This window comes from Schistocerca piceifrons, chromosome 2 (assembly GCF_021461385.2).
Source record: "Schistocerca piceifrons isolate TAMUIC-IGC-003096 chromosome 2, iqSchPice1.1, whole genome shotgun sequence".
Taxonomy (NCBI): domain Eukaryota; kingdom Metazoa; phylum Arthropoda; class Insecta; order Orthoptera; family Acrididae; genus Schistocerca; species Schistocerca piceifrons.
The window spans coordinates 355,462,591-355,484,309 of NC_060139.1; the positions used below are offsets into that span (position 1 = coordinate 355,462,591).

Genomic DNA, 21,719 nt, shown 5'->3' on the forward strand with positions numbered 1-21,719 from the left:
ACGAAAAGAACTTCGTCCTTTCTCAAGCAATACAGTAATCAGATCTACTAGTTTATGAGTGGTTTAATTTTTCACCCGAGGTGTTGTACAGTTGAACAAAAAAAGAAAGTAACCGCGATAAACTAATGAAAACTGATGAAAAATCGAACAGCAATCTTTCGTACCACTGTCTACTCCATCGTGTCACAGAATTGACAATGACAGTAACTTCGCAAGGAATGGCGTACAACAGTTCTTCGCCGTCAACGCAACTGAATACATTATATTTTGCTCATGTACTAAACAAGGTGTTCTGACCATAATCCAATGTAAATTCGGTACTGATTTTATGTGATTTTTTTAAACGCATTGTATTCATTAATGGGCTGCAAGGTTCCTACTGCTAATCTGCCTTTAGTTAGCAGTAGATAGTCATAATTGCTTTCCATTAGAAAATTCATATTGGAAGTAAAAATTAATTTTGAAAATCAGCACTTTCAGATTGAAAATAAATGTGCTCATGTTTCTAAAACATTGGTCACATTTACTCAAATAATGACTATGTACCTACCGAATTTGTGTCACGTACACAGAAAATTGTGCTCTATCTATTGCTAAGCAATCAATATAATTCTTGGATATGATTCCCTAGATTCCAAAATATAATACGGTTGATATCTAAAAGTGATATTTTGTTGCCTACTGCCTAGTCATCAGCCACACACTATTGAATCGCGGGTACCGTCTTCCTGCAACACATCAGACGTAGGTCACACCTCCAACAGTAAACATAATGCTGGAAACGAAAAGCTTCCAAGCTAAAAGGGAGTATATCGAAAACAGAAGAGCCATAAAGCTACGCCTGTGACTAAAGCGGTGGCAAGCAAAGAAAATGAGAAGAAGAAGGGGAGGAAAGATTGACGAGACTGAATCTGATTCCGACATCTCCTTGAAGACAGACGACATCATTGATGATGTCCATCCCTTTGGAGAATCCACGCAAGATTCTATTGTTATGACGAATGCAGTTCACGTAGGTGACGAAAATTACATCTTTGCTAAATTTCAAAGATGAAAGAGGAATTCGACAGGTACAAATATTTCTGCGCCATATAAAAGGTTCTGAAAAATGACCAAAATTTATGGTTTATGGTTCTAAACTCTATGGACAAGGACAAAATAATTTTTAAATTAAATTAAAAAGACTTTTGTCTTATTAACAAAAGTGTTGTTACAGTGAATTTGTCGGTTCCTCATATTGCTATTGGGATAGGAAATATCAAACGTGCCACCTGTTTTGAGTTTAATGGCCCTGCTAGCGTTCATGAAACAAAATAACACAGTGATTCTCTTTTGTGTATGTCTCATTTTTTGTGCTAGTGTAAATATATTAAGTGTAATTGCTAACAGTTCCTACCTATTGTCGATTAACTTTATAAAATTAAAAATTGGAAAAACAAAAAAAAAAACACATTTTTGTACTTCACTCTAATGTATGTTTCACGCCACAAATACATCCTACACACATCCCGGCCAGGATAATCCCAATTACACAAATTTATTGTTTGGTTCTCATTTTTAAGAGCACAACCTTCTAAATTCTTTGCAAATAAGATTCTCATTATGTACCATAATTTCGACCAGCCGTATCATGCAGCAGAAGAGAAGTGTTTCACAGTTGCGAAGATGAACAAGTGCTCATAGAACTTAATGCATGTTTACCGAAGTTTTCCTCTTCGAATGATCATTCCTGTCGTATCCCTGAATATTGACTGTTCATCCTGGGACACCCTGTTTACTAAACTCATGAGATGTTAACCATGTCCTGTGACATAATAATTTAAGTAGGGCTCTCACCTACAGAAAGGACGAGGAAACTAGAGGTGACGATTGTAACGAAAATGCTGCTGAGGAAGTCCAACCATATTCCAAGAGTTGATCCGTTTGTTACATACAAGAACCATGCAGAGGTATGACGATCCTAAAAAAGAAGACGTAGATTAGTGATATTATTATTACTATAGAAGGAAAGGCTGTCAAGGGAAAGAGAGGTAATGACATAAAATATCTGACTATCTAACGTTTCTTCAGTCTCCTGATTAAATTTCAAACCTGTACCCAATGTCCCATGAATCGAGGGGATGTTACACTGTTGTTGGTGACTCGTCCTTAGGATGGTGTCAGTCTTCCTACATCCCCGCCTGTCCAATGTAGGAAGACTGACACGGCATGTGGTGACAGCTGGTTGTTTGTCTTTTGCATTGAAAAAGAAACTACCTATTGCCTGAGGAACATAGAAAAACACAGAGAAACCCTTTGCCTTCAAGATGTTACTTATGTTATTTGATGTTTCCCTACAAAAGGTAATATGCACCATTTCTTTTCCAGTTGGTCTGTGTTTTTCATTGGGGACAGTAGGGACGTGTCTTGCTTCTTCATCTTTTTCTCTAAAATTTTATCAATGGTGTTGGGGTCATATTAATTATTTGTGGCTATTGTTTTTACTGTGTTAAGTTCCTGGTCAAAGTCTTCTTGGGACATGGGGATAGAAAGGAGACTGTGGATCATGTGATGGAATGCTGCATGTTTGTGGGCTGTAAGATGTTGGGAGGAAGCCGGGATGAAAGTGTCAGTGAAGGAATCTTTTCGGTAAATTTTAAATTTATGCTTACTGTCTTCTATCTTTAAGCTAACGTCCAGGAAATTTATCCTTCCCCCCCCCCCCCCTCCCCAACTCCATGCTGACTTTTATGGCCGGCCGGAGTGGCCGTGCGGTTCTGGGCGCTACAGTCTGGAACCGAGCGGCCGCTACGGTCGCAGGTTCGAATCATGCCTCGGGCATGGATGTGTGTGATGTCCTTAGGTTAGTTAGGTTTAATTAGTTCTAAGTTCTAGGCGACTGATGACCTCAGAAGCTAAGTCGCATAGTGCTTAGAGCCATTTTTTTGACTTTTATTATGTTAGTGTGCCTCTGGTTCATATTTTCCACAAATTTTTATGGAGTTGTCTATTGGAACCTTTCCACACACAAAGAATATCATCTACGTAGCTGTACCAATACACATGTTTTACCAGTGGTTCTCTCTTAAGAAAATAGGTCTCTCACTTATTCCTGAACGTTTCTGCTAATAAGGGGGATAAAGATGAGTCATTGCCAGACCATTGCTTGATTGTAATATCTCCCTTGAAACTAGACGTAATTTTGATTTAAACAACATTCCACTCCACTAGCAACGCTTAGCTGCTCTGGGTGTATGTTGTATGAATACAATGATTGCGACACAATATATACATAGTCTTTCACTGGAATACATGTGAACAAGCTATGCACATCAAGAGAGACTAATTTTGCATTTGTTGGAACTTTAACATATGTTGACTTGTTAACAAAAATCCAAACAATTCTTATTGCTATATTTCCCTTTGAAGTTCAGCTTCTTCTTCAAGATGGCGTTGATTCTCCTGGCAGTCTTGTGTACTGGAGCTTGTATTGCAGATACTACAGGACGGACTGGAGCTTCAGTAAACTATACAGCTGTCGTGCCCTAGGGTTCATTTCCAGCATGGTCTTACAGGCATATTCAGAAAAGATGTTGGAGCACTTGCTTACTACCTGCTTAGCCTGATCATTGTAACTAAGTGTTGGGTTTCTCTGTAGTGTTTGCAGTTGCACTGCCTGGAAAAAATCCTCTACTTCGCTTGCAAAATCTGTTTTATTTAACAGAACTATAGTCGCACCTTTATCTGTCCTAGTCTGGCAATGGGCTCACCTTTATCCTTCTTACTAGTAGAAATGTTCATGGACAGGTGGGAGACTGATTTTCTTAAGAGAGAAACACTGGTAAAACAAGTTGTGTATTGGTACAGATATGTAGACGATATTCTTTGTATGTGGAAAGGTTCCAGTTGACAACTCCGTAAATTTGTAAACGCAAAACGATGAAGAAGCAAGTCTTGCTATATTGGAGAGACGGGGAGGTCAATCTGTACCAGGCTTAAAGAGCACCACAGAAGCTGGAGATTGAGAAGCGTGATTTAGCCTTTGCAGACATTGCCCGAACAATAACCAGAAATACATAATAGATGTACGGTACAAGTCTTACACACAGAGGAAAAGGGAGCCAAACTCAACCAATTAGAAATTTTTGAAATTAAAAGACAGGTGTGTATATCCCCACACACATTATCAAACAAGCAAACCAAGTTCAAATATTCGCTTCTTTTAGATGAGATCACAACTCCAGGATAGAAGGAAAACTTTTGGCTCCAGTTCTTCGTAGTTATGAAGTTCTTCGTTGAGGCATAACTTTAGTCAGGTCATTGTAGTGTAATTGCTGAACGTGTAATAATGTATGTGATTTGTTAAAAATGGTCATTGCCGTAATTGTATATTAAGCTATGGAAAAATACCTTAAGAAGCTGAGATGATTATCTTAGCCTTGTCATTATGTTTATCTGTGCATTACTGTCTTTGGGAATCAGTAATGTATTTGCAAATGGGCTTATAACCCGAAACCTACGTTGTGCAATAATATTAATAATGAAACTGTGAAACAAGGCCAAAAAGTGTTTGTTTAGTTAATTCACAATGTTTCGCCAAGAATACATAGTTGGTTCAATTAAAATGACTTTTTGAATAATAAACTATTAACTTACTTTTCTACATCTGTTCCTTTTTCATTTGAGTGACGTCTATATAAAAGAATGCGATGTTGGTGTGGAAGAGACAAAGATGTTCCTGGTAACGTACTCCTGCAACCCAGCAGCATATGGAAGTGAAAAATATACTGTCGGAAGCCTGTAGAAGAAGAACATGGAGGCACATGCAGTGGGACGCTCTCGAACAATGATAAAACTTATGTGGACATGAAAATTGCGAAATGAAGAACTAGTAAAGGATGGGGGAGAATTTCTATGAAAGACCGTTATCGGAAGAAGAGAAGTGTTATTGGGAAATCTACTGCGGCACCTAGAAATACACTGTCTGACAAAGCAAGTGAAGCACCAGACGGGGAGGAGGAAACGAAATGATTCTTAACGGTTCGAGGACTCATGTCCAGTTATTTCAGTGAATACAATGTCGAATAAAATTGACAAAGGTCTTCGCTGTATGAGCCCACTTATCTGCTTGAATTTGCACCCTGTTTGGTATGGATGCATGCATTGAGTTGGGCGTGGAGGTTGCTATAAAGCCGTTGAATGACTTCCTGAGGCAAGATGGCCCACAGCTGTTGTTACTGATCCTTGATAGCCTGTATAGTTGCACTGGTACAGAGTTGAGACCCGGGACGGTCCAACTCGTTTTCTGTCGGAGACAGATTGGGGCTCTTGGTGAGCATAGATGTACCTCAACATTACGCAGAGAATTCTTAGAGACATATGCCATGAGTGGACGAGCGCTGATCTGTTGAAAAATGGCAACACGATACAGCCTCATGGGATGTAACAACCAGGGTATCTGTGTCGTATCCTTACGCCGTCAGAGTTCCCTCAGTCACTGCCAGACGCGACCTTAACTCATACCCGGTAGTTGCCCATACTGTGACATCAGGAGTAACACCGCTTGTCTCACCAAGGCATTTCATCTCTGAGACCACTGCCAGGTAGCTGCCACATACCCCACTATGGTCATCCGGGATTGAGCAGCACCGCAAAATATCACTGAACACAATGTGATGTCATTCACAATTAGAGTCCATGCTCTCTAGCCGCACAAAACACAGCCGTGTTTGTTGTGGCCTCAGTGACAACCTACGCATGGGACTGTATTTCCTAGACATGCTATTGGTAGCCTCCGACCAATGGTGCAGGATGACACAGAAAGTACTAGAGGATGCGTTACCTGTTTTAGGATGGTAGTCGCAGGTATGAAGGGGTCGTGAAGTACTTGGTGCACAATACAGCGATCCTATATTGTGGTTCTCAGGTGTGATTGGCTGGAACACTGATGACCAGCATGCCTGCCCTCACATCCCCATCCCATCCATCATCAGGCCACTGTCCCATCCGAAAGCTCCACAGATCTGGGCACAGTGCGATTCACCCAGCTGGCCAAGTGGAGCCCCACAACAAGGCTCCTTCACACTCTCTCAGGCGCTGATAACGTTGTCTCAGACGGTTACGCGGAATCTCAGGTTCCTTCACAGTGATCTTTCAACATCTGACGCTCCTCACGCCTCTTATGTACCCTACCAGGCCTGGTAACAACACTAAACACGTACAGCGCAAGTGTACTCTGGTGTCCCTTCTACCCTTCACGGAGAACCCCAACTCTAATCATTGACATACATGCCGACGGTGAGTACGTATACGAAGTTTCTTCACATCCGGCCATGCCTTCTGGGTGCTTCACTTTTCGTATCAGGTGGTGTAGTATACTAGGTGCTGGAAGAAAAACACAGTGACAAAATAATGCAATTAGACAAAACTGCAACACACATGACGCATTGTGCAGGATGGCTTTAGTAACTACGTAGAGAACAAAAGATTATCATAAAGTAGGAATCTACGAAGAATAGCTTCAAACCAGGAAAAAGAATTGTGCTTTTATAATAAATAAAACTCGGGTAAATGTCTCTTAGATGTATGTTTCAGTCATAATCTTCGTTTATACGACAATGTTATCAAGTACGAGAGTTTAGAATCCTGTCTTCACAACAGCTAGGAATCACCGCAACCGCAATTTTTAATTTGCAGTCTAGGAGATCCTCGACGTCCTCTTAAACCCAGTGCCTCGAAATCGGGTTTAACATGTGGTGAGAGACGATTTTTCATTTTATCCAGGAGACTGAAATGAGTAGCTCGCAGAAAATTCTAACAGGATCTGCGTCCTTAGACAGTAGTATTCTTTTCACAGAAGTAGCAGCGAGCGTTCTGGAATTCTGCTTGAAACCAGCTGCTATCGTTCTCCATGAAAGGGTCGCCATGTAATGCAGCTCTACACACGCCATTGAGGAAATTACATATATATGTTCAGTAGTACCCGTCAACATCTTTCCTCGAATCTTTAGAAAATATGAAATATGTATTAGCATAGGCTACACATAATCGGCTGTATAAGGAGGCACTCACCTGGTGGGAGTCGAATTCCTTTCTGACGATGTCCTGAATGCCTGATGCTCTAATTGTGGCCAACCCATTAAGTGTGTCGGAGAGGTGAGAGAACACGGGGCTCCTCCCTGAAACGTCACATCACACATGCAATGCTAGAAATGTTTTCGCATACGAATCGCTAACGCCAGACTGCTGATATATAGTTATTTCAAAATTTTTATACAGTAACCTATAGAGTAGTTAATGTCTGAATGCTAACAAACTGAATTTTTTCCACTGTCTCTTCGTTATCCTATCATCAGACGGCAAATGACTAGCATCCATAACAGACACTAGTGAGCAAGAAATCGAATTTTTAGCAATCACTGATCACGACATTGCTAGGCAATGCCAAATCGAGTTCTGATCACTCTTGCTATCTATGAAATGTGTTGCAACTGTTAGTGGCTTTGTGTGGTAGATGTGTATGGGACAGTGATTGAGAGTGGAATAAGTTTCAATATAAATAGATGCCACTGTTAGAGAGACACATTTCAATACAGATATCACATGCAGTGTAGCTGCTGATTCTATGTACACATCTGGGAGGGCACAGGTTGTTAAATATTATGCAGCATGACTGGGACTTAATTCTAGAGTCACTATACAGGAACGTTAAATTATTATTAACATAATGAATAATATGTTGCAGACGACTGTCGGTTGTCACGGGATAAGCAAAATGCCGATTCGTAATAAACTAATTTTTGTTGAACAAATCACAGTTTGTTTCATACTGAACCTTAAGGATGATACCTTTTTACCAAGAGTGGACGGCAGAATCCATTAATGAAACTACAGACTGTCATTGTTGTTTGTAAATGTATTTCTTCAACTTTTTAACTGTCCCATAGAAAGAAACAAGACACAAAGAAAATTTTGAAAGTTCCCTGCTAGTTTCGAGTTATATTTTTTGCTCATTATATTTTTCTTTCCGTAAGTCACGGCAATTATATTTGCAGTATTTTGTGTGATTCTTCTATGGTCGGCTTCGATTGATCGAAATAAACTCTTTGCGCAATCTCTTTTTAGTGTTGTAAGGCTACCGTTGTCGATGCCATTACCAAGTAACCGATTACACACACCTCCTTCGGTTAAATACCATATCACTGGCCTTCATGAAGGATCATGTATGTAACGGTTCGCACCAAAAGGCGGGTAGTCATCCCATCAGATGGCAGTAACTTTTGCGACGCAGTTCAGTCTCCGACGAGCGAACAATGACGACGGTCGAGGTGCGGCCACAGTGTCGGAACGGTTTATGCTAATTTGAGGAAAATTTGCATAGTTAACATTTTGAAGATTTAACGGAGGAAGTAATTCTGTAATTGTGGAAGAAGTTTTATAAGTGGAAGTGAGATCTCCAGATACTGCCAGTGTTACTCCAATAAATGCTACGTGGGTGTTTCAGGAGTAGCGAAGTGACCGTTTATGTTATCGGGTCCTGGAAGAAGTTATATTGTGTATCAGTAAATCAGACTAACCTTTCAGAATGTACTTTTCAAGTTAAAATCTGACATTGTGGCTAGACGGCGTAAATGGTTGAACTTGCATATGGGAATGATTACGTGCCTTTTTTGATCTCATAATTAACAAACTTTGTTTCCATGGAATAACTTTTACCATTTCACAAATATCGTTAAATATAGATCGCTATAATCTTAGGAACGAGCGCATAGGTAAGCTGCGTTACATGGTAGAATTCAATAACTGTCTATGTATCTGGATTACTCAACATTACTCTCCTCATATTTTTCTGGCAGTCAAGTGAATCATTAAATCACGAAGAGGGCTATTTCATGTATCAGTGCTTGCATGTAAAAACAATAGTTTTCGGTACAGAAGTACCCGTAGACACTGAACAGACACAATGTTTCAGAAAAGAGAATTATGAGAACGGGAACTGTGCATTCGTGGAAAACGGTTTTCATCACATTTGTATTACGCCGCATAGGAGATTGCTTAATTACTTAAACATCACATCGCGATGCATTGACGAAATGATGGTACGTTATTATGGCAAACAGTCAGCTAAAATGTTTTTGAGGGGAAAGCCTATCAAATTTCGATATAAAATGTGGTGTCTTACAAGTTCCAATGGATTTCTTTATAATTTTTCGCCATACTGTGGCAAGACTGACAACAAACAGGGGCCTTTAGGTGCAAGGGTAATAAATGAACTAACCAGCATGATTCCAGAATCAGAGTATCGGAATTATAAGCTTTTCTTTGACAACTTTTTCAGCAGTGTTGATACACTGATCACACTCGGAAAGAGTAAAATGAAAGCTACAGGAACAATAAGAGAGATCCGAACTAATGCATGTCCTTTGATTGACTCGAAAAGAATGGCAAAAGAAAAGGAACGAAGATTCTATGACTACAAGTTTGACAAAGAGAACGAAGTTCTGGTTGTGAAATGGAGTGACAACAAACCAGTATGTGTAGCGACAAATTACATTACTATTACTCCTCTGAGTTCTACTAAAAGACACTCACGGGCAAAGAAAAAGGAAATATCTGTTACAATGCCACATCTCATTGAAGAATACAATGCCCATATGGGTTGCGTAGATCTACTGGACAAGCAGATATCATTTTATAGGACGAGGATAAGGTCAAAGAAATATTGGTGGCCATTATTCACACAGATGATAGATATCTGTGTAGTAAACACATGGCGTGCATACCAAATTGCTAACTCTAATGAGAAGCTCTCACTTTTAGATGTCCGACGGAGAATAGTTATGTTTCTCCTATCAAAGAAAACAGGATCAGTACCAAAACGCAGAGGACCACAAGCAAGCAAATTGATGGGAGGACGGGTGAGCACAGATGTACGACTAGATCTAGAAAATCATTTAAAAAAATGGTTTTGAGCACTATGGGACTTCACGTCTGAGGTCATCAGTTCCCTAGAACGTAGAACTACTTAAACCTAACTAAGGACATCACACGCATCCATGCCCGAGGCAGGATTCGAACCTGCGACCGTAGCGGTCGCGCTGTTCCAGACTGTAGCGCCTTGAACCGCTCGTCCAGGAAATCATTTCATTGTGCCAAGTAAACCACAGAAGAGGTGTGCTTACTGCAAGAAAAAAACAACAAAAATTTTTCATAGGTGCAATGTTGGTGTACACGACAAGTGTTTTGCTTCGTTTCATACTGAATAGACATTCAATAATATTAAAACATTCTTTATTTTTTTATGTTGTTTATTACAATATTATGCATGGAGAATAAGGTTGTGAATTTGGATAGCGCATTTGGCCAATGTCCCAAAAATGGGACAGTCTGTAGTTTTTGTTCTAATAAACTGAAAATTTTCAGTCATAACTGGCTGCCCTTTCAAAGGAATCATCCCAGCATTTGCCTGGAGCGATTTAGGGAAATCACGGAAAACCTAAATCAGGATGGCCGGATGCGGGATTGAACCGTCGTCCTCCTCCAGTGTGCTGCCACTGCGCCACCTCGCTCGGTACAAGAGATTGGAAGCAAAGCTTTGTAATTTCCAATGCGAGATTCTGGCGTTCGGCTGACTGCTTTTTGAGATTAGCAGGCAACTCTGTGTCTGGCTGCCCCGGCAGTTGACACGAGGTACTTCCGCTCTGTAATTAGTAACAACCTTCATAACTGCGAGGTTTGACAGACTCCTGGTTATGATCACGGAAAGTGGAAAGGACTTTTCGTTTGCTGTACCATGCTAGCAGAGCTTTCGCTACAGGCGCGGAACTATTAAGGAGTTTCACTCAGGGTCATATGTTTTACCCTTGCGTTGGAATTTCTTCTTCACTTCGTTTTGAAGTCTGGGCAAGTCTAATGATAGGTTCTGCTCTTCCTTTGGATACATTCCATCGTCGTCTTTAACTTAAATTTGGATAGGATTTTTCGGAAAATTATTTCAGTGGAGGGCAGGTTTAGTCGTGATTCAAGCACCGCCAAACAAGTCTGTGAGCACAGATCCGATATGTAGAACGCACGCCGACCAGCGCCAGTCGCCGCGGACACGACGCCGCAGTGCAGTAGGGAAGTCAGGTGGCAAGACTGAGACTTAAGCTTCCTGTTCAAGGGCTTTTCTTTTCTCTTTCATGCATGCACAGTACTTCGTTAACATCTGCACTGCACATTCATTTCTGTTGAGGAAGGACGTCTGTCTCATGAATTAGAAGTTTGAATCTGTTGGTTTTCATTTCCCCTCTTCCTGTATCAAAACGCACGTCAACTAGCTCAATTAAATTCATTACTGTTCTTCTGATGGAGCTAAGGTTCATGTTTAATGTGATCAGCAGTTGTTGAAATCAAGTTCACTGTCCATTTTTATCTGGTGAAAATAAATGGTATTCATTGAACATAACATCTTTCTTTCAAGCAGTAACACCATTCATCCTTGAAATCTGTGTGTTATGAGTGTACAGTCACAGAAGTCCTAAATTTAAATGCATGTAAGTCAGATGCATTATTAAGAAGTACCAAATTCAATTCATATAAGTCAGATTCGTTAGTACAAATAGTTAGGCGCAGGAGTAATTTGTGCCAAATATCAGATCTTAAATTCAGTGTCACAGTTTCACATTCGTTCCTTTAGATACGGCCGGCCGATGTGACCGAGCGGTTCAAGGCGCTTCATTCTAGAACCACGTGACCGCTGTGGTCGCAGGTTCAAATCCTGCCTGAGGCATGGATGTGTGTGATGCCCTTAGGTTAGTCAGGTTTAAGTACTTCTAAGTTCTAGGGGGCTCATGACCTCAGATGTTAAGCCCCATAGTGCTCAGAGCCGTTTGAACCTTTAGATGCCGTTTTTGAGATTGAGATAGGTGGCAGGAAGAGTACATGAAGAGCTTGGAAAAGCGCATTGATGATTTGCAGGGTAAAACTATGCAAATGAGACTTACGGATGTCAGCGAATCCTCGGCAAACAATTGCATGCCTTGGTGGAGGACTGTTGCCGGAATGCACACGATTTGCGGACATAATGTAGCAGCAAGTTCCGAACCCACAGGGCACAATGACGAGAGTAATCAGAGTGGCGACACGGTAACGGAAACGGCTGCAGGTATCAATTTCAAACACTCCACTTTAGTACAGAAATTTCAGACTTATCAAGAAAGCGGAAATTTTATGTATCCCTAGATTGGGGTGTTTCTAATCGGAGTACTTTTTTCAACAAATTGACCTCTGAAATTTAAACTATCCTTTATTTGTGGGTTCTTGGAGGGAAACGTATCAGAAAATTATGCTCGGCAGTGCTGCCAGAGGCAGATCGTATGAGGAGTACAAAAGAGGCGTTCTTGGATAGCTGCTGGTCGAAGGCTACGCAGGAAGGAAATAAACAAGAAACTGCGATGTGCAAAGGTTTCGAATCATTTGGTTACAAGTGCCTCGTCAAATATTTTGATGCCATGGTTAAGAAAAATCAGTTCTCAGGTACATCTTGCAGCATTATCTGCTTGTGCTACGCGAAGCTACCCTTACGGTATCAGCAACCGTTAACAGGAATGTGCGGTAGTGACACAGAAGAATTCAAATTCTTGTTACGGGAATCAGAATTTTCATTTGAAGAAAACAGTGCGAAGGAACGTGGCAGAGGACAATGACAGAGCAATAACAGTAAAAAGCAGTTTGGCGGATCGTAACGTCATAGTAACAATGGCAATGGCAGATATAAAAATAGAACTTTGGGAGGAGAAAGTTATAGACGGTAGCCGTATTACAGGAACAACAGAAACCATTATCAAAATCTTCGACATGGCTGTGAATCAGCAACTATACAAATCTGTAGAGCTTGAAAAAATTAGCCAACCAGTTGCAAAACGAACATTTACTAGCCCTTGACCTAGGTCTCGATATTTCCAAAAATATCTTCTTCAGAAGGACTGGGTCCTGAATATGTTTATAATCGGTTACAAAAATTATTTTACAAACGTAACAAAATAACAGAAAAATATTTTTGAGGTGCGCATACTCACTTGTTACATCACCTGATGGTATGTTCATTATCTGAAGCCGAGTGGCTCTTATATATAAAATTGATATAAAAACCAGAAATATCACATGACATGGCTTGAGGACAGAAGCCAGATTACTTTCACTGTACGTCAGAATACCAGTAATCTCTACCAGTAAATCTATTGCATTTTAGTAGCCTTGCAGACGAAATTTCATTCTTGGTTTAATGTAAAATGCTGTTATTTAACACAAACAAGGCGTAGTTCTTATGCGCCCAGTACTTTCCAGTTTTCCGTATCGCTTAAGCTTCCGTAGTGTGAGGCGGAAGTTTTTCTATTTACTGACGTTGTTTTAGCTCCATTTGCCTTTCTTTAAATAGAATTCTAGTTTCTGCACTTCTGCACGCTGAATTCATGTGTATAGTGTTACTCTGTCAGCAAATACATTAGAATCTTATGCGTAATGTTTACCAGTAAATTTATTGCATTTTTAGTAGCCTTGTAGAGGAAATTTCATTCTTATATTAATGTGCAATGCTTTTATTTATTTTTTAGCTCGTATCTGCTCTTCTTTCCCCATGCTTTTGTAAGAGTAGTCTTTTGTAAGTAGAACTCTAGCTTCTGCACGCTGAATTTATGTAGGCCTACAGTATTACTCTGTCAGCAAATGTACTAGAAACTTTACACGCAATGCATACCAGTAAATTTACTCCATTTTTAGAGTGCTTTGTAGAGGAAATTTCATTGTTACTTTAATGCAAAATGCTTTTATTTAACACAAACAAGGCGTGGTTCATAGGCGCATGTACTGAGGGCCCTCTGCAGCCCAATTTTTCCTGGTCGGTTGATCCAATATATTCGAACCGTTGGCCTTTGTCTCTGAAAAGTGCATACTTTAGGTATGCAAATATTTTATCCTTTGACTTCTGTTTTAATTTTATGTTGACAAGAACCTTTACCAGTGGGCAAATATATTTGTGCATTTATTCTGATGTACGCTGAATGCAATCTGGCTGATGTCTTAAGCCATGACATGTGATGTTTCTGGTTTTTATATCAAATTTATATATGACAAGAGCCACTCAGCTTCAGTTAATGTGATTTACGACCATGTGAAGTAACAATTTAGGAAGTTTACCTCAGAAATATTTTTATGTTATTAATTTTTTGTTATGATTGTAAAAATAATTTTTGTAACCAGTTATACAGGCTTTTAGGACCCACTCCTTCTGAAAAAGATATTTTCAGAAATGTCGATACATAGGTCAAGCGCTAATAAACATTTGTTTTGCTGCTGGTGGCTGATTTTATGAACCTCTTCAGAAACTATCATCACGACGACAGGCATAACTGGGAACCCAAATCAAATAAACAAAGACAATGGAATCAGCCTCTTTACGGAAATGAGCAAAGAGCGGAGAACTCTTGGCGAGACAGGAGAAGGGATCGCCAACCAGCACAAGATAATGAATTTGGGCCACCGCAGCCGAAATTATAAGACTTATATCCTGATCCTCCTCAGAAATAATAAATAAGCAACGGATGCAAGAACTGTTCCTTAAACCCCCGCAAAAATTTCTCGAGTTATGCCAAAAGGACAGACGAAGATAATGAATTTTGTAGGCATTAAGAACCGTGCGTCACATTAGCCACATTAAACATTTTCTGGAATAATGGAAACTGACGAAAGATGCATAATTAGTAATTAGAAAAGGAATTAGTATGCGTAGTATGTAACATGTTTTTCTTAACTTGTGTTATTTTATATTCTTTTTTGTGTGTGTTCACGTAAATTATTTTGTGTCTGTGGGTAATAATAAGGACTCAGAACAGCAACTAAGCGTATGTAAATGTACTTTTTTGTGTTTTCATTTTTGTAACAAACAGTTGTATATGAGAGGGAGGGAGAAGTTTTGTATTGTGGGAATGAAGGTAGCAGTGAGGTCTGTTGTGTTGGTTAATGTGTAATTTTGCTTCTAAGCGTACGCTAATTGTTAAATTACGTTAAATGATCGGATGAACGAACTCTGTGTGGAATCGAAACATCTTGCCAGAGCATTCACTTGGAATTTTAGATTTGAGCAATAGTTGAATTTTGTCTAAGAAACCATAGGGGAAGCATATAATGTACGTTTTTGTAAGTCCACGCCGACATGTGCCAATGGTCATATTTTATACGTGTTGCGGCTGCACACCAGTTGGTCTGTACCGTGTGCCCTGTGTAACATATGGGGATTTGCGTCTTTGATCGCCAGATGCTGATTTTTTGAGGATTTAGTATTTTTGATCGCCGACAGTGCGACGTGTATGTGGTTATGGAGCAGTTGTGATGGATAGAAGCTTGTATGAGATGTGAAAGGAGGACAGTTGATGTACAGGAGCACAGTTATGCGTGGGAAGACGTGAAATGCTGGAGGATCACTCGACATAGAATGACTATGTCAATAGTGTGACGATGTTTCATGGAAGATATTGTTCTAGCTGTGAACTGTTACAGAAATGCAAATGTATCCTTTTCATGGTGCCGTAGGCAAGGGAAACATTATGAGAAGAAGACATAAAGGAATGCACGCAAATACGTATGTAACAAAAAGAAAAATGAAGCTTAGGTCACTAAATTACAAGTAGCTCCAGCCTATGAGTATGCCACAATAAATTAGTGATAATTCAGATTTGTGTGGTATTCTTCATTATTATTTTAATTTCAAGAAAGATATGTGTTTTCTACATTTAACGATGCATTGGTTGTATGTTTAACGTATTGCAGAAGAATGACTGTGGAAGAGAAGTATTTCACCCAAGGTATACGATACAAGAGATGTTGTAACTGAACGAAGGTACTTCGAGATGAGAGAAGAGAAAAGGACAAAATCATGTGGATCTGCTTCTGTGAGAAAAATACAAACTGTAACAATTCAAAAATTTATTAGAATACCAGTGGCAGAAGTAGGTGGCATGTAGATAATAGTACACTCTACCTATATAACGACCCTCAATCGCTGCCCACCCGACTAATGAAACCAAACAAACATAAAATTTATGGTATAATGATAAACCTAACATAAATTTAGTATGTATCATAAATGTTGAATTAAAGATGACATTGCAAGCATAAGCTGTGCACTTAAAGTAAACACATTAATTAACCCTTCATATTTATACTACCTAATATAAATTGTTCATATGCCTTTGTTTATAATGATAAAACCCGGGACAAGTGACCTCAGATTTGCAAAAAAAAAGTTAATATTTGACACTTTATGCATTTTTTGTGTCATGGCTTTGTTTTATGTTCCTTGTTCATAATGATAAAACCTGGGCCAAGTGGTTCCAGATTTGTAAAGTTAGGATATTTCAGAATGTTCGTATTAGTTATGTCACATTCACAAGGTATTTCTACTCTTGTACTATGTTGTACAATATACAAGTAAGAGAATTCTTGTCCGTCTGTGCAGAGATACTGAGCACGACGGAGCTCACAAACGAGCGATACAGGTGACGGTTCTTCCGTCTTGTGACGGGCGAACGGAGGAAGGGATAACGTCTAAAGGCGAGCCTCAGCCAGCAAAAATCTTGTTGTCTTCTGGGCCTCCCCTCACAACGCAGCAGGCACCTAGCAGACCGCTGGTCACCCACTGAAAAGCTTAGCCGCTGAACCAGTGAAGAGTCAGCCTCCCTAGGCTACGTCGCCGCATACGGATTACTGCAGCTCCCTGCAACCCAACTCAATGGACGCTGTCACACAGGTTTGTAAGCAAGACGAACTACACGACCTGTTTTCCATTTCCCCGCATAAACGCGAAGAAGAGGTCCATAAGGAAAAGGTGAACTCGTCAAACACTTCTGAGACAAAAGGTAGCGCAGCCTGAGCAGTCAGATTAAGAGGAATACCTGGCCATACCACCTGTCATGGGGCTACGTTATTCTGGTCAGTCACAATAACGACACGCTTTGCTGCACACACCTATAAGAAACTAGATACTGCATTGTTTGTGAAGAGGCTGACCTGTCGAAATACTTCGTCCTTAAGCAACAGGCCAAGCCTATGAGAATTTCGACTCACTAGCACGCCTATGAAGGAAGAAAACCATTTCTACCTTCAATAAAGTTTCGTCACTCTAAATTCCTTTCCTGTACCGAAACAATTTTGTGCCAGTAACTTAAGTCCCTGTGCGTGTCTGTGCTCTGCAAATACAACTAGTACTCAGTGCTTAAACTTAAACTCGTGTGCAGATCGTAAGAAAACAGCTGGGTAGGGTTTATCCTTTGTGTTTTTCTTATTTTCAGCGGACAATATAAATGGTCGTCCGTACCAACATAATTGTAACATATGTCATTCATGCAGGTTCAAAACTAATTTTTGTACTACGTGTTTATCTCGAACATATTATTTTTCTCTTCGCATTTGATGTAAGAGAATGTTTGTTAGGTGTAACTGTCAATTGTTGTCATGACAGCCTAGTGCACGTGTAGAGGACAATATACTGTTCTGTTAAATATTATGTGTCTAGGGTCGAGTAATATTTTTCGCTTCAATTCGATTCTGAATATACAAAAATTAGTTACTCAAATCAAAATAAAAGTTTCACGTAACCATTGAGGTATGAATGCGTCATAACATACCTCGTAAGATTTCTTTGACTGACTGTTGCGTGGAAATCACCATTCAAATGAGGAGAGAGCCGTCCTTATTTACTCGGAAGCTTGTTTGCTCTTAGTGCTCAAGATTTACCAGAGTCGCGTTTGTATGACTGGGAACCAAGTTGTTGATGTTGTTGAAACATTAATGAGCAATTACCAGTCAGAAGAATGTAGACACTATTTTCCTTTTTAAGACTCAGTAACACTACTACATCTACTTTGGGGGATCTGCCAAGTGTCCAGCAGATAGGCATTTTATTTGCTCAACTGGGTGTTCCCAAAGTTACTCATTTGACGCTGTGTCGCTCCTATCCCAATCCCATCTTAAACCAACAGTTATCCAGTGAAGTCTGATTGCAGCCACGGAATGTGGGACACTTAAATTTTGTCTTAAGAGATGTCACAGTAAATCCCTACCTGAGACATCTCTTGGCATAAAGTTTTCTTGCTATGGGAGTCTAATGAAAAACAAAATGGACATATGCGCCATTCTTTACAGCTTTTATTCACGCAAACTAACTATTTAAATGCCTTACGGAACATTAATTCGAGAGGTATGCAAATTTGCCATGTTACTAGGATGGGGATGTTAATCTCTTCTGCCTTTAATTCAATGACCTTTTTATTTATTATGACAGTCGTAATTCAGCTTTTCAGTTGCAATGAGTCTGCCACGTAGTGGATCAGACTTTGACAGTATTGAACGAGAAGGCAAGTTTCAGACGGAGCAGTCACCAGTGCAAGCCCTCGGCTACTAGATGAATGTCTTTACAACGGCTGGCAAAGAGAAAGCAACGCAGAGGCGGCACACCTGCTGAGATAGACAGTACAGTTTTGCAGAGGGCCACAACACTTGCGCGACCAGACGCACAAAGTCATTTTCAGCCCTGAAGTATACAATAAACATCAGGTCCGGCGAAAACTCGGAACATGCTTCCTCGTCACAGTTTTAGTGCATTCCTGCATGGAAAGAGCGTTCCTCAATTTACGCTGTGGAGATGACCCTCTTGGAAGTCAAAATCTGAGAATTTGGGTGAAGGGGCAGGGGAATTCCTTCACCGATCACTGCTGTTTAGTTTTGCTCTTTTTATAGAAACACCAAACCGAGCGTGAGACTTTAGCAGTGTGTAGAAACAGAAATTCTAACTGGCTTAAACGTCTTAATGGTAGAGGAGCAGGAGGAGACGTTTCCAAGCGAGCATAAAATGCAACATCACGCAGGACTGGACATAATTTTTTTCCTTTTTTTTCAGACTATCTGAGCTGTGCTCGATCCTGTGACTGTCAGAAGCATGCAAGAAATGATAGTAAGAGATGGAATGCAAAGCTTTGTAATTTTCAGCCGAGATTCTGGCATTAGACTGATTGCTTTACGAGATTCACAGATATCTCTATGTCTGACTGCCCTGGCAATAAACAGGAGGCACTACTGCTTGGTGGTTAGTAACAACCTTCATCTGTGACACACTAAACTGTGTTCATAGCCGCAAGATGTAAATTCTGGCCATGGTCACAGAATGTGGAAAGGACGTGGAAAAATTTTCGATTGCTGATCCATGTGTAACACTCCGGTTTAATCTTCTGACTTATCCCGCTCGATCGGGATCTGATAGCAGCCCAAATAGATAATAACTAATGTGACCGTGTACCTAATGGGCTGGCAATCGGTTTGGACTGCTACGGAGTGGTTACATTCCATTTTGTCCTTCTCGAATGCTGCAATAATGAATGTCTGGTGCCAAGAAGAACAGCAACACAGCTTCATTAATCAACAACCTATATTTATCACAAAAACACCAAAATAAGGAGACAGCCACTGCCTTCGTCAATACACTGTTAATAACGGCTAATCTCAGCACAGGCCTCTTCGTTATTTACTATCGTCACACGTAATTTCAATCACTGTAATCCAACACTGCAATCCAACACTGCATCCAAATAATGCCGGCGCGGTAGACGCGAAAATACAAATATCGGCACTGAAATATCACTGAATCACACTAGTAATTGTACTTGTTCACTTTCCCGTATATTACTAACACAAAGGGGTTGAACCGCGGCGATGGCCACTCCCTTTGTCGGTAATTTCTATCAATTGCTGGCTTCTGCTCAGCTCTGCCCGCCTCGCGGGAACCTACAACACGCACTGACTTGACTCAACTCTCGCTCTCGCGACCCGACACACTAATCGATAGTTGCCCTGTCGACCTGTGTGAGTGCAAACCTAGTAGTAAGGGCCTGCGGACCCCTTACACATGCTAGGGAAACTTTGGCCCTAGGTGCAGAATTATACAGAAGCTATACTCGGGATCATATGTTTTGCCTTCCGTTAAAAATTTTTCTTCGCTTTTTGTTGAAGCTTGCACTAGTATAAAGATTTGGTTTTCTCTTGTCTTCTTGAATATAAATTTGGACAGAATTTTTAGGAAGTGTGAGGTTTAGTCATGATTCCACCACGACCAGACGAGTTTGTAAGCAAACACCACATATGCAGAATGCACGCTGACCAGCGCTGGTCGTTGCGGCCACAAGGCTGCAGTACAGTTACTCATTTCATTGATCGTAAAACCTTTGTGTCAAATAGCAGCACCATTCAGCTGTGAAATTTGTATAGTATGAAAGCAGATTCAAAGAAGTACTAAGTTTAAATTCATGTAATTCAGATGCATTGTTAAGAAGTACCAAAATCTGTTCATGTAAGTAAGATGCGTTATTACAAAAACTTAGGAACAGGATTATTTGGTGCTAAATACCGGACTTTAAACTGAATGTCGCACGGCCAAATTCATTTCTTTAGAAGCAGTTTTCAAACCCTTGAACGAATTCATCAGACATTCAACTTGAGGAAAGTAGTATGGTATTTCAAATGTGCATACATGTGTCAAATAGCAATTAATAAAATAATAACTCCAACCGGAATTTCGAAGGTTTTCATGGAAATACTTCATGTTCAGATTTACATTAATATTCTTCATCATGGTGTAATGGAACTAGATGAGTCGCTCACCTCTTCTTAGATGGAAGATGATCATACGAAAGAAAATTCTCTCTTCAATTGGTAATGCTGTAGATTCAAAATTATCATTCTCTTCTGAATTATAAAAATGCACTGCTTGCAGCTAAAATCCGAAAGCAAACAAGCTGTTCAGTTTTTTGTCAGTTTCTTAGGGGATCGTTATTTATTATTTAATGTTTCTATGCGAAATCCCTTTTTATTTGCGCTTAAATCCCGTAACCTGTGTGTCTGTGACTATTCCGTGAAATGTCAGATTGATTTTTCCAATCGTTTCTGGGGCATAACGGTTGGTACTAAAAGTTCTTGGCAGATTAAAACTCGAAGTTCGTACCTTTTTTCTTCTGCAGGCAAATGCTCTACTGACTAAGCTACCCAAGCATGACGCAGAATCTGTCCTCACAGTTTTACTACCTCCAGTACCTCGTCTCCTATCTTCCAAACTTCACAGAAGGTCTCCTGTGAAACTAGCACTCCTGGAAGAAAGGATATTGTGGAGACACGACTGCTCATGGGAGTAGTTCAGTTCTTACAAACCCCCTCCCCTCCACACACACACACACACACACACACACACACACACACACACACACACACACACACACACAACTTACACTTCGTTTTAAAAATGTGGAATTAGAATGAACATTTATTACGACAAAAACTACTGGCTTGTGTGAAAAAACACGATACTTACGGACACCCTCCAGTCTCTTAATATTTCTCCCAGTGGTCATGAAGATCCTTGCCACATAAACGAATAATGCTCCGACGATTGCCATGGGAATAATAAGAACGTAGTTCACTACGAGGACCATAGCCAGTATTCCGAAGAGCACCAGGTAAATCTGAAACGAGAGAATGGATAGTGATTTCCCTCATACAAGATCGTTTGGAATATCTCAGAAGTTTGGAGATCTCGACGCTTGATAATCACGCCGTTACTAACAAGCCGTTTGGCGGAATGAAGCGGTTCTGCATCGAAAAGCAACTGATTTGAGTTTGATTAATGATGTACAACCGACCTGTTGTCTATATTTTTTCTTCAG

General features: G+C 40.1%; 1 protein-coding gene across 1 annotated transcript in view; it reads right to left on the reverse strand.

Annotated features, from left to right (window-relative positions):
• The window catches only part of LOC124775378 (ATP-binding cassette sub-family C member 4-like), a 165,394-nt gene that overhangs the window by 43,749 nt on the left and 99,926 nt on the right, over positions 1 to 21,719 (reverse strand). Inside the window, exons 15-17 of the mRNA XM_047250213.1 lie at positions 21,368 to 21,518; positions 7,051 to 7,157; positions 1,837 to 1,960 (exon numbers count right to left, since the gene is read on the reverse strand). Of these exons, the coding sequence (XP_047106169.1) occupies positions 1,837 to 1,960; positions 7,051 to 7,157; positions 21,368 to 21,518 (382 nt within the window). The remainder of the gene's footprint in view (positions 1 to 1,836; positions 1,961 to 7,050; positions 7,158 to 21,367; positions 21,519 to 21,719) is intronic.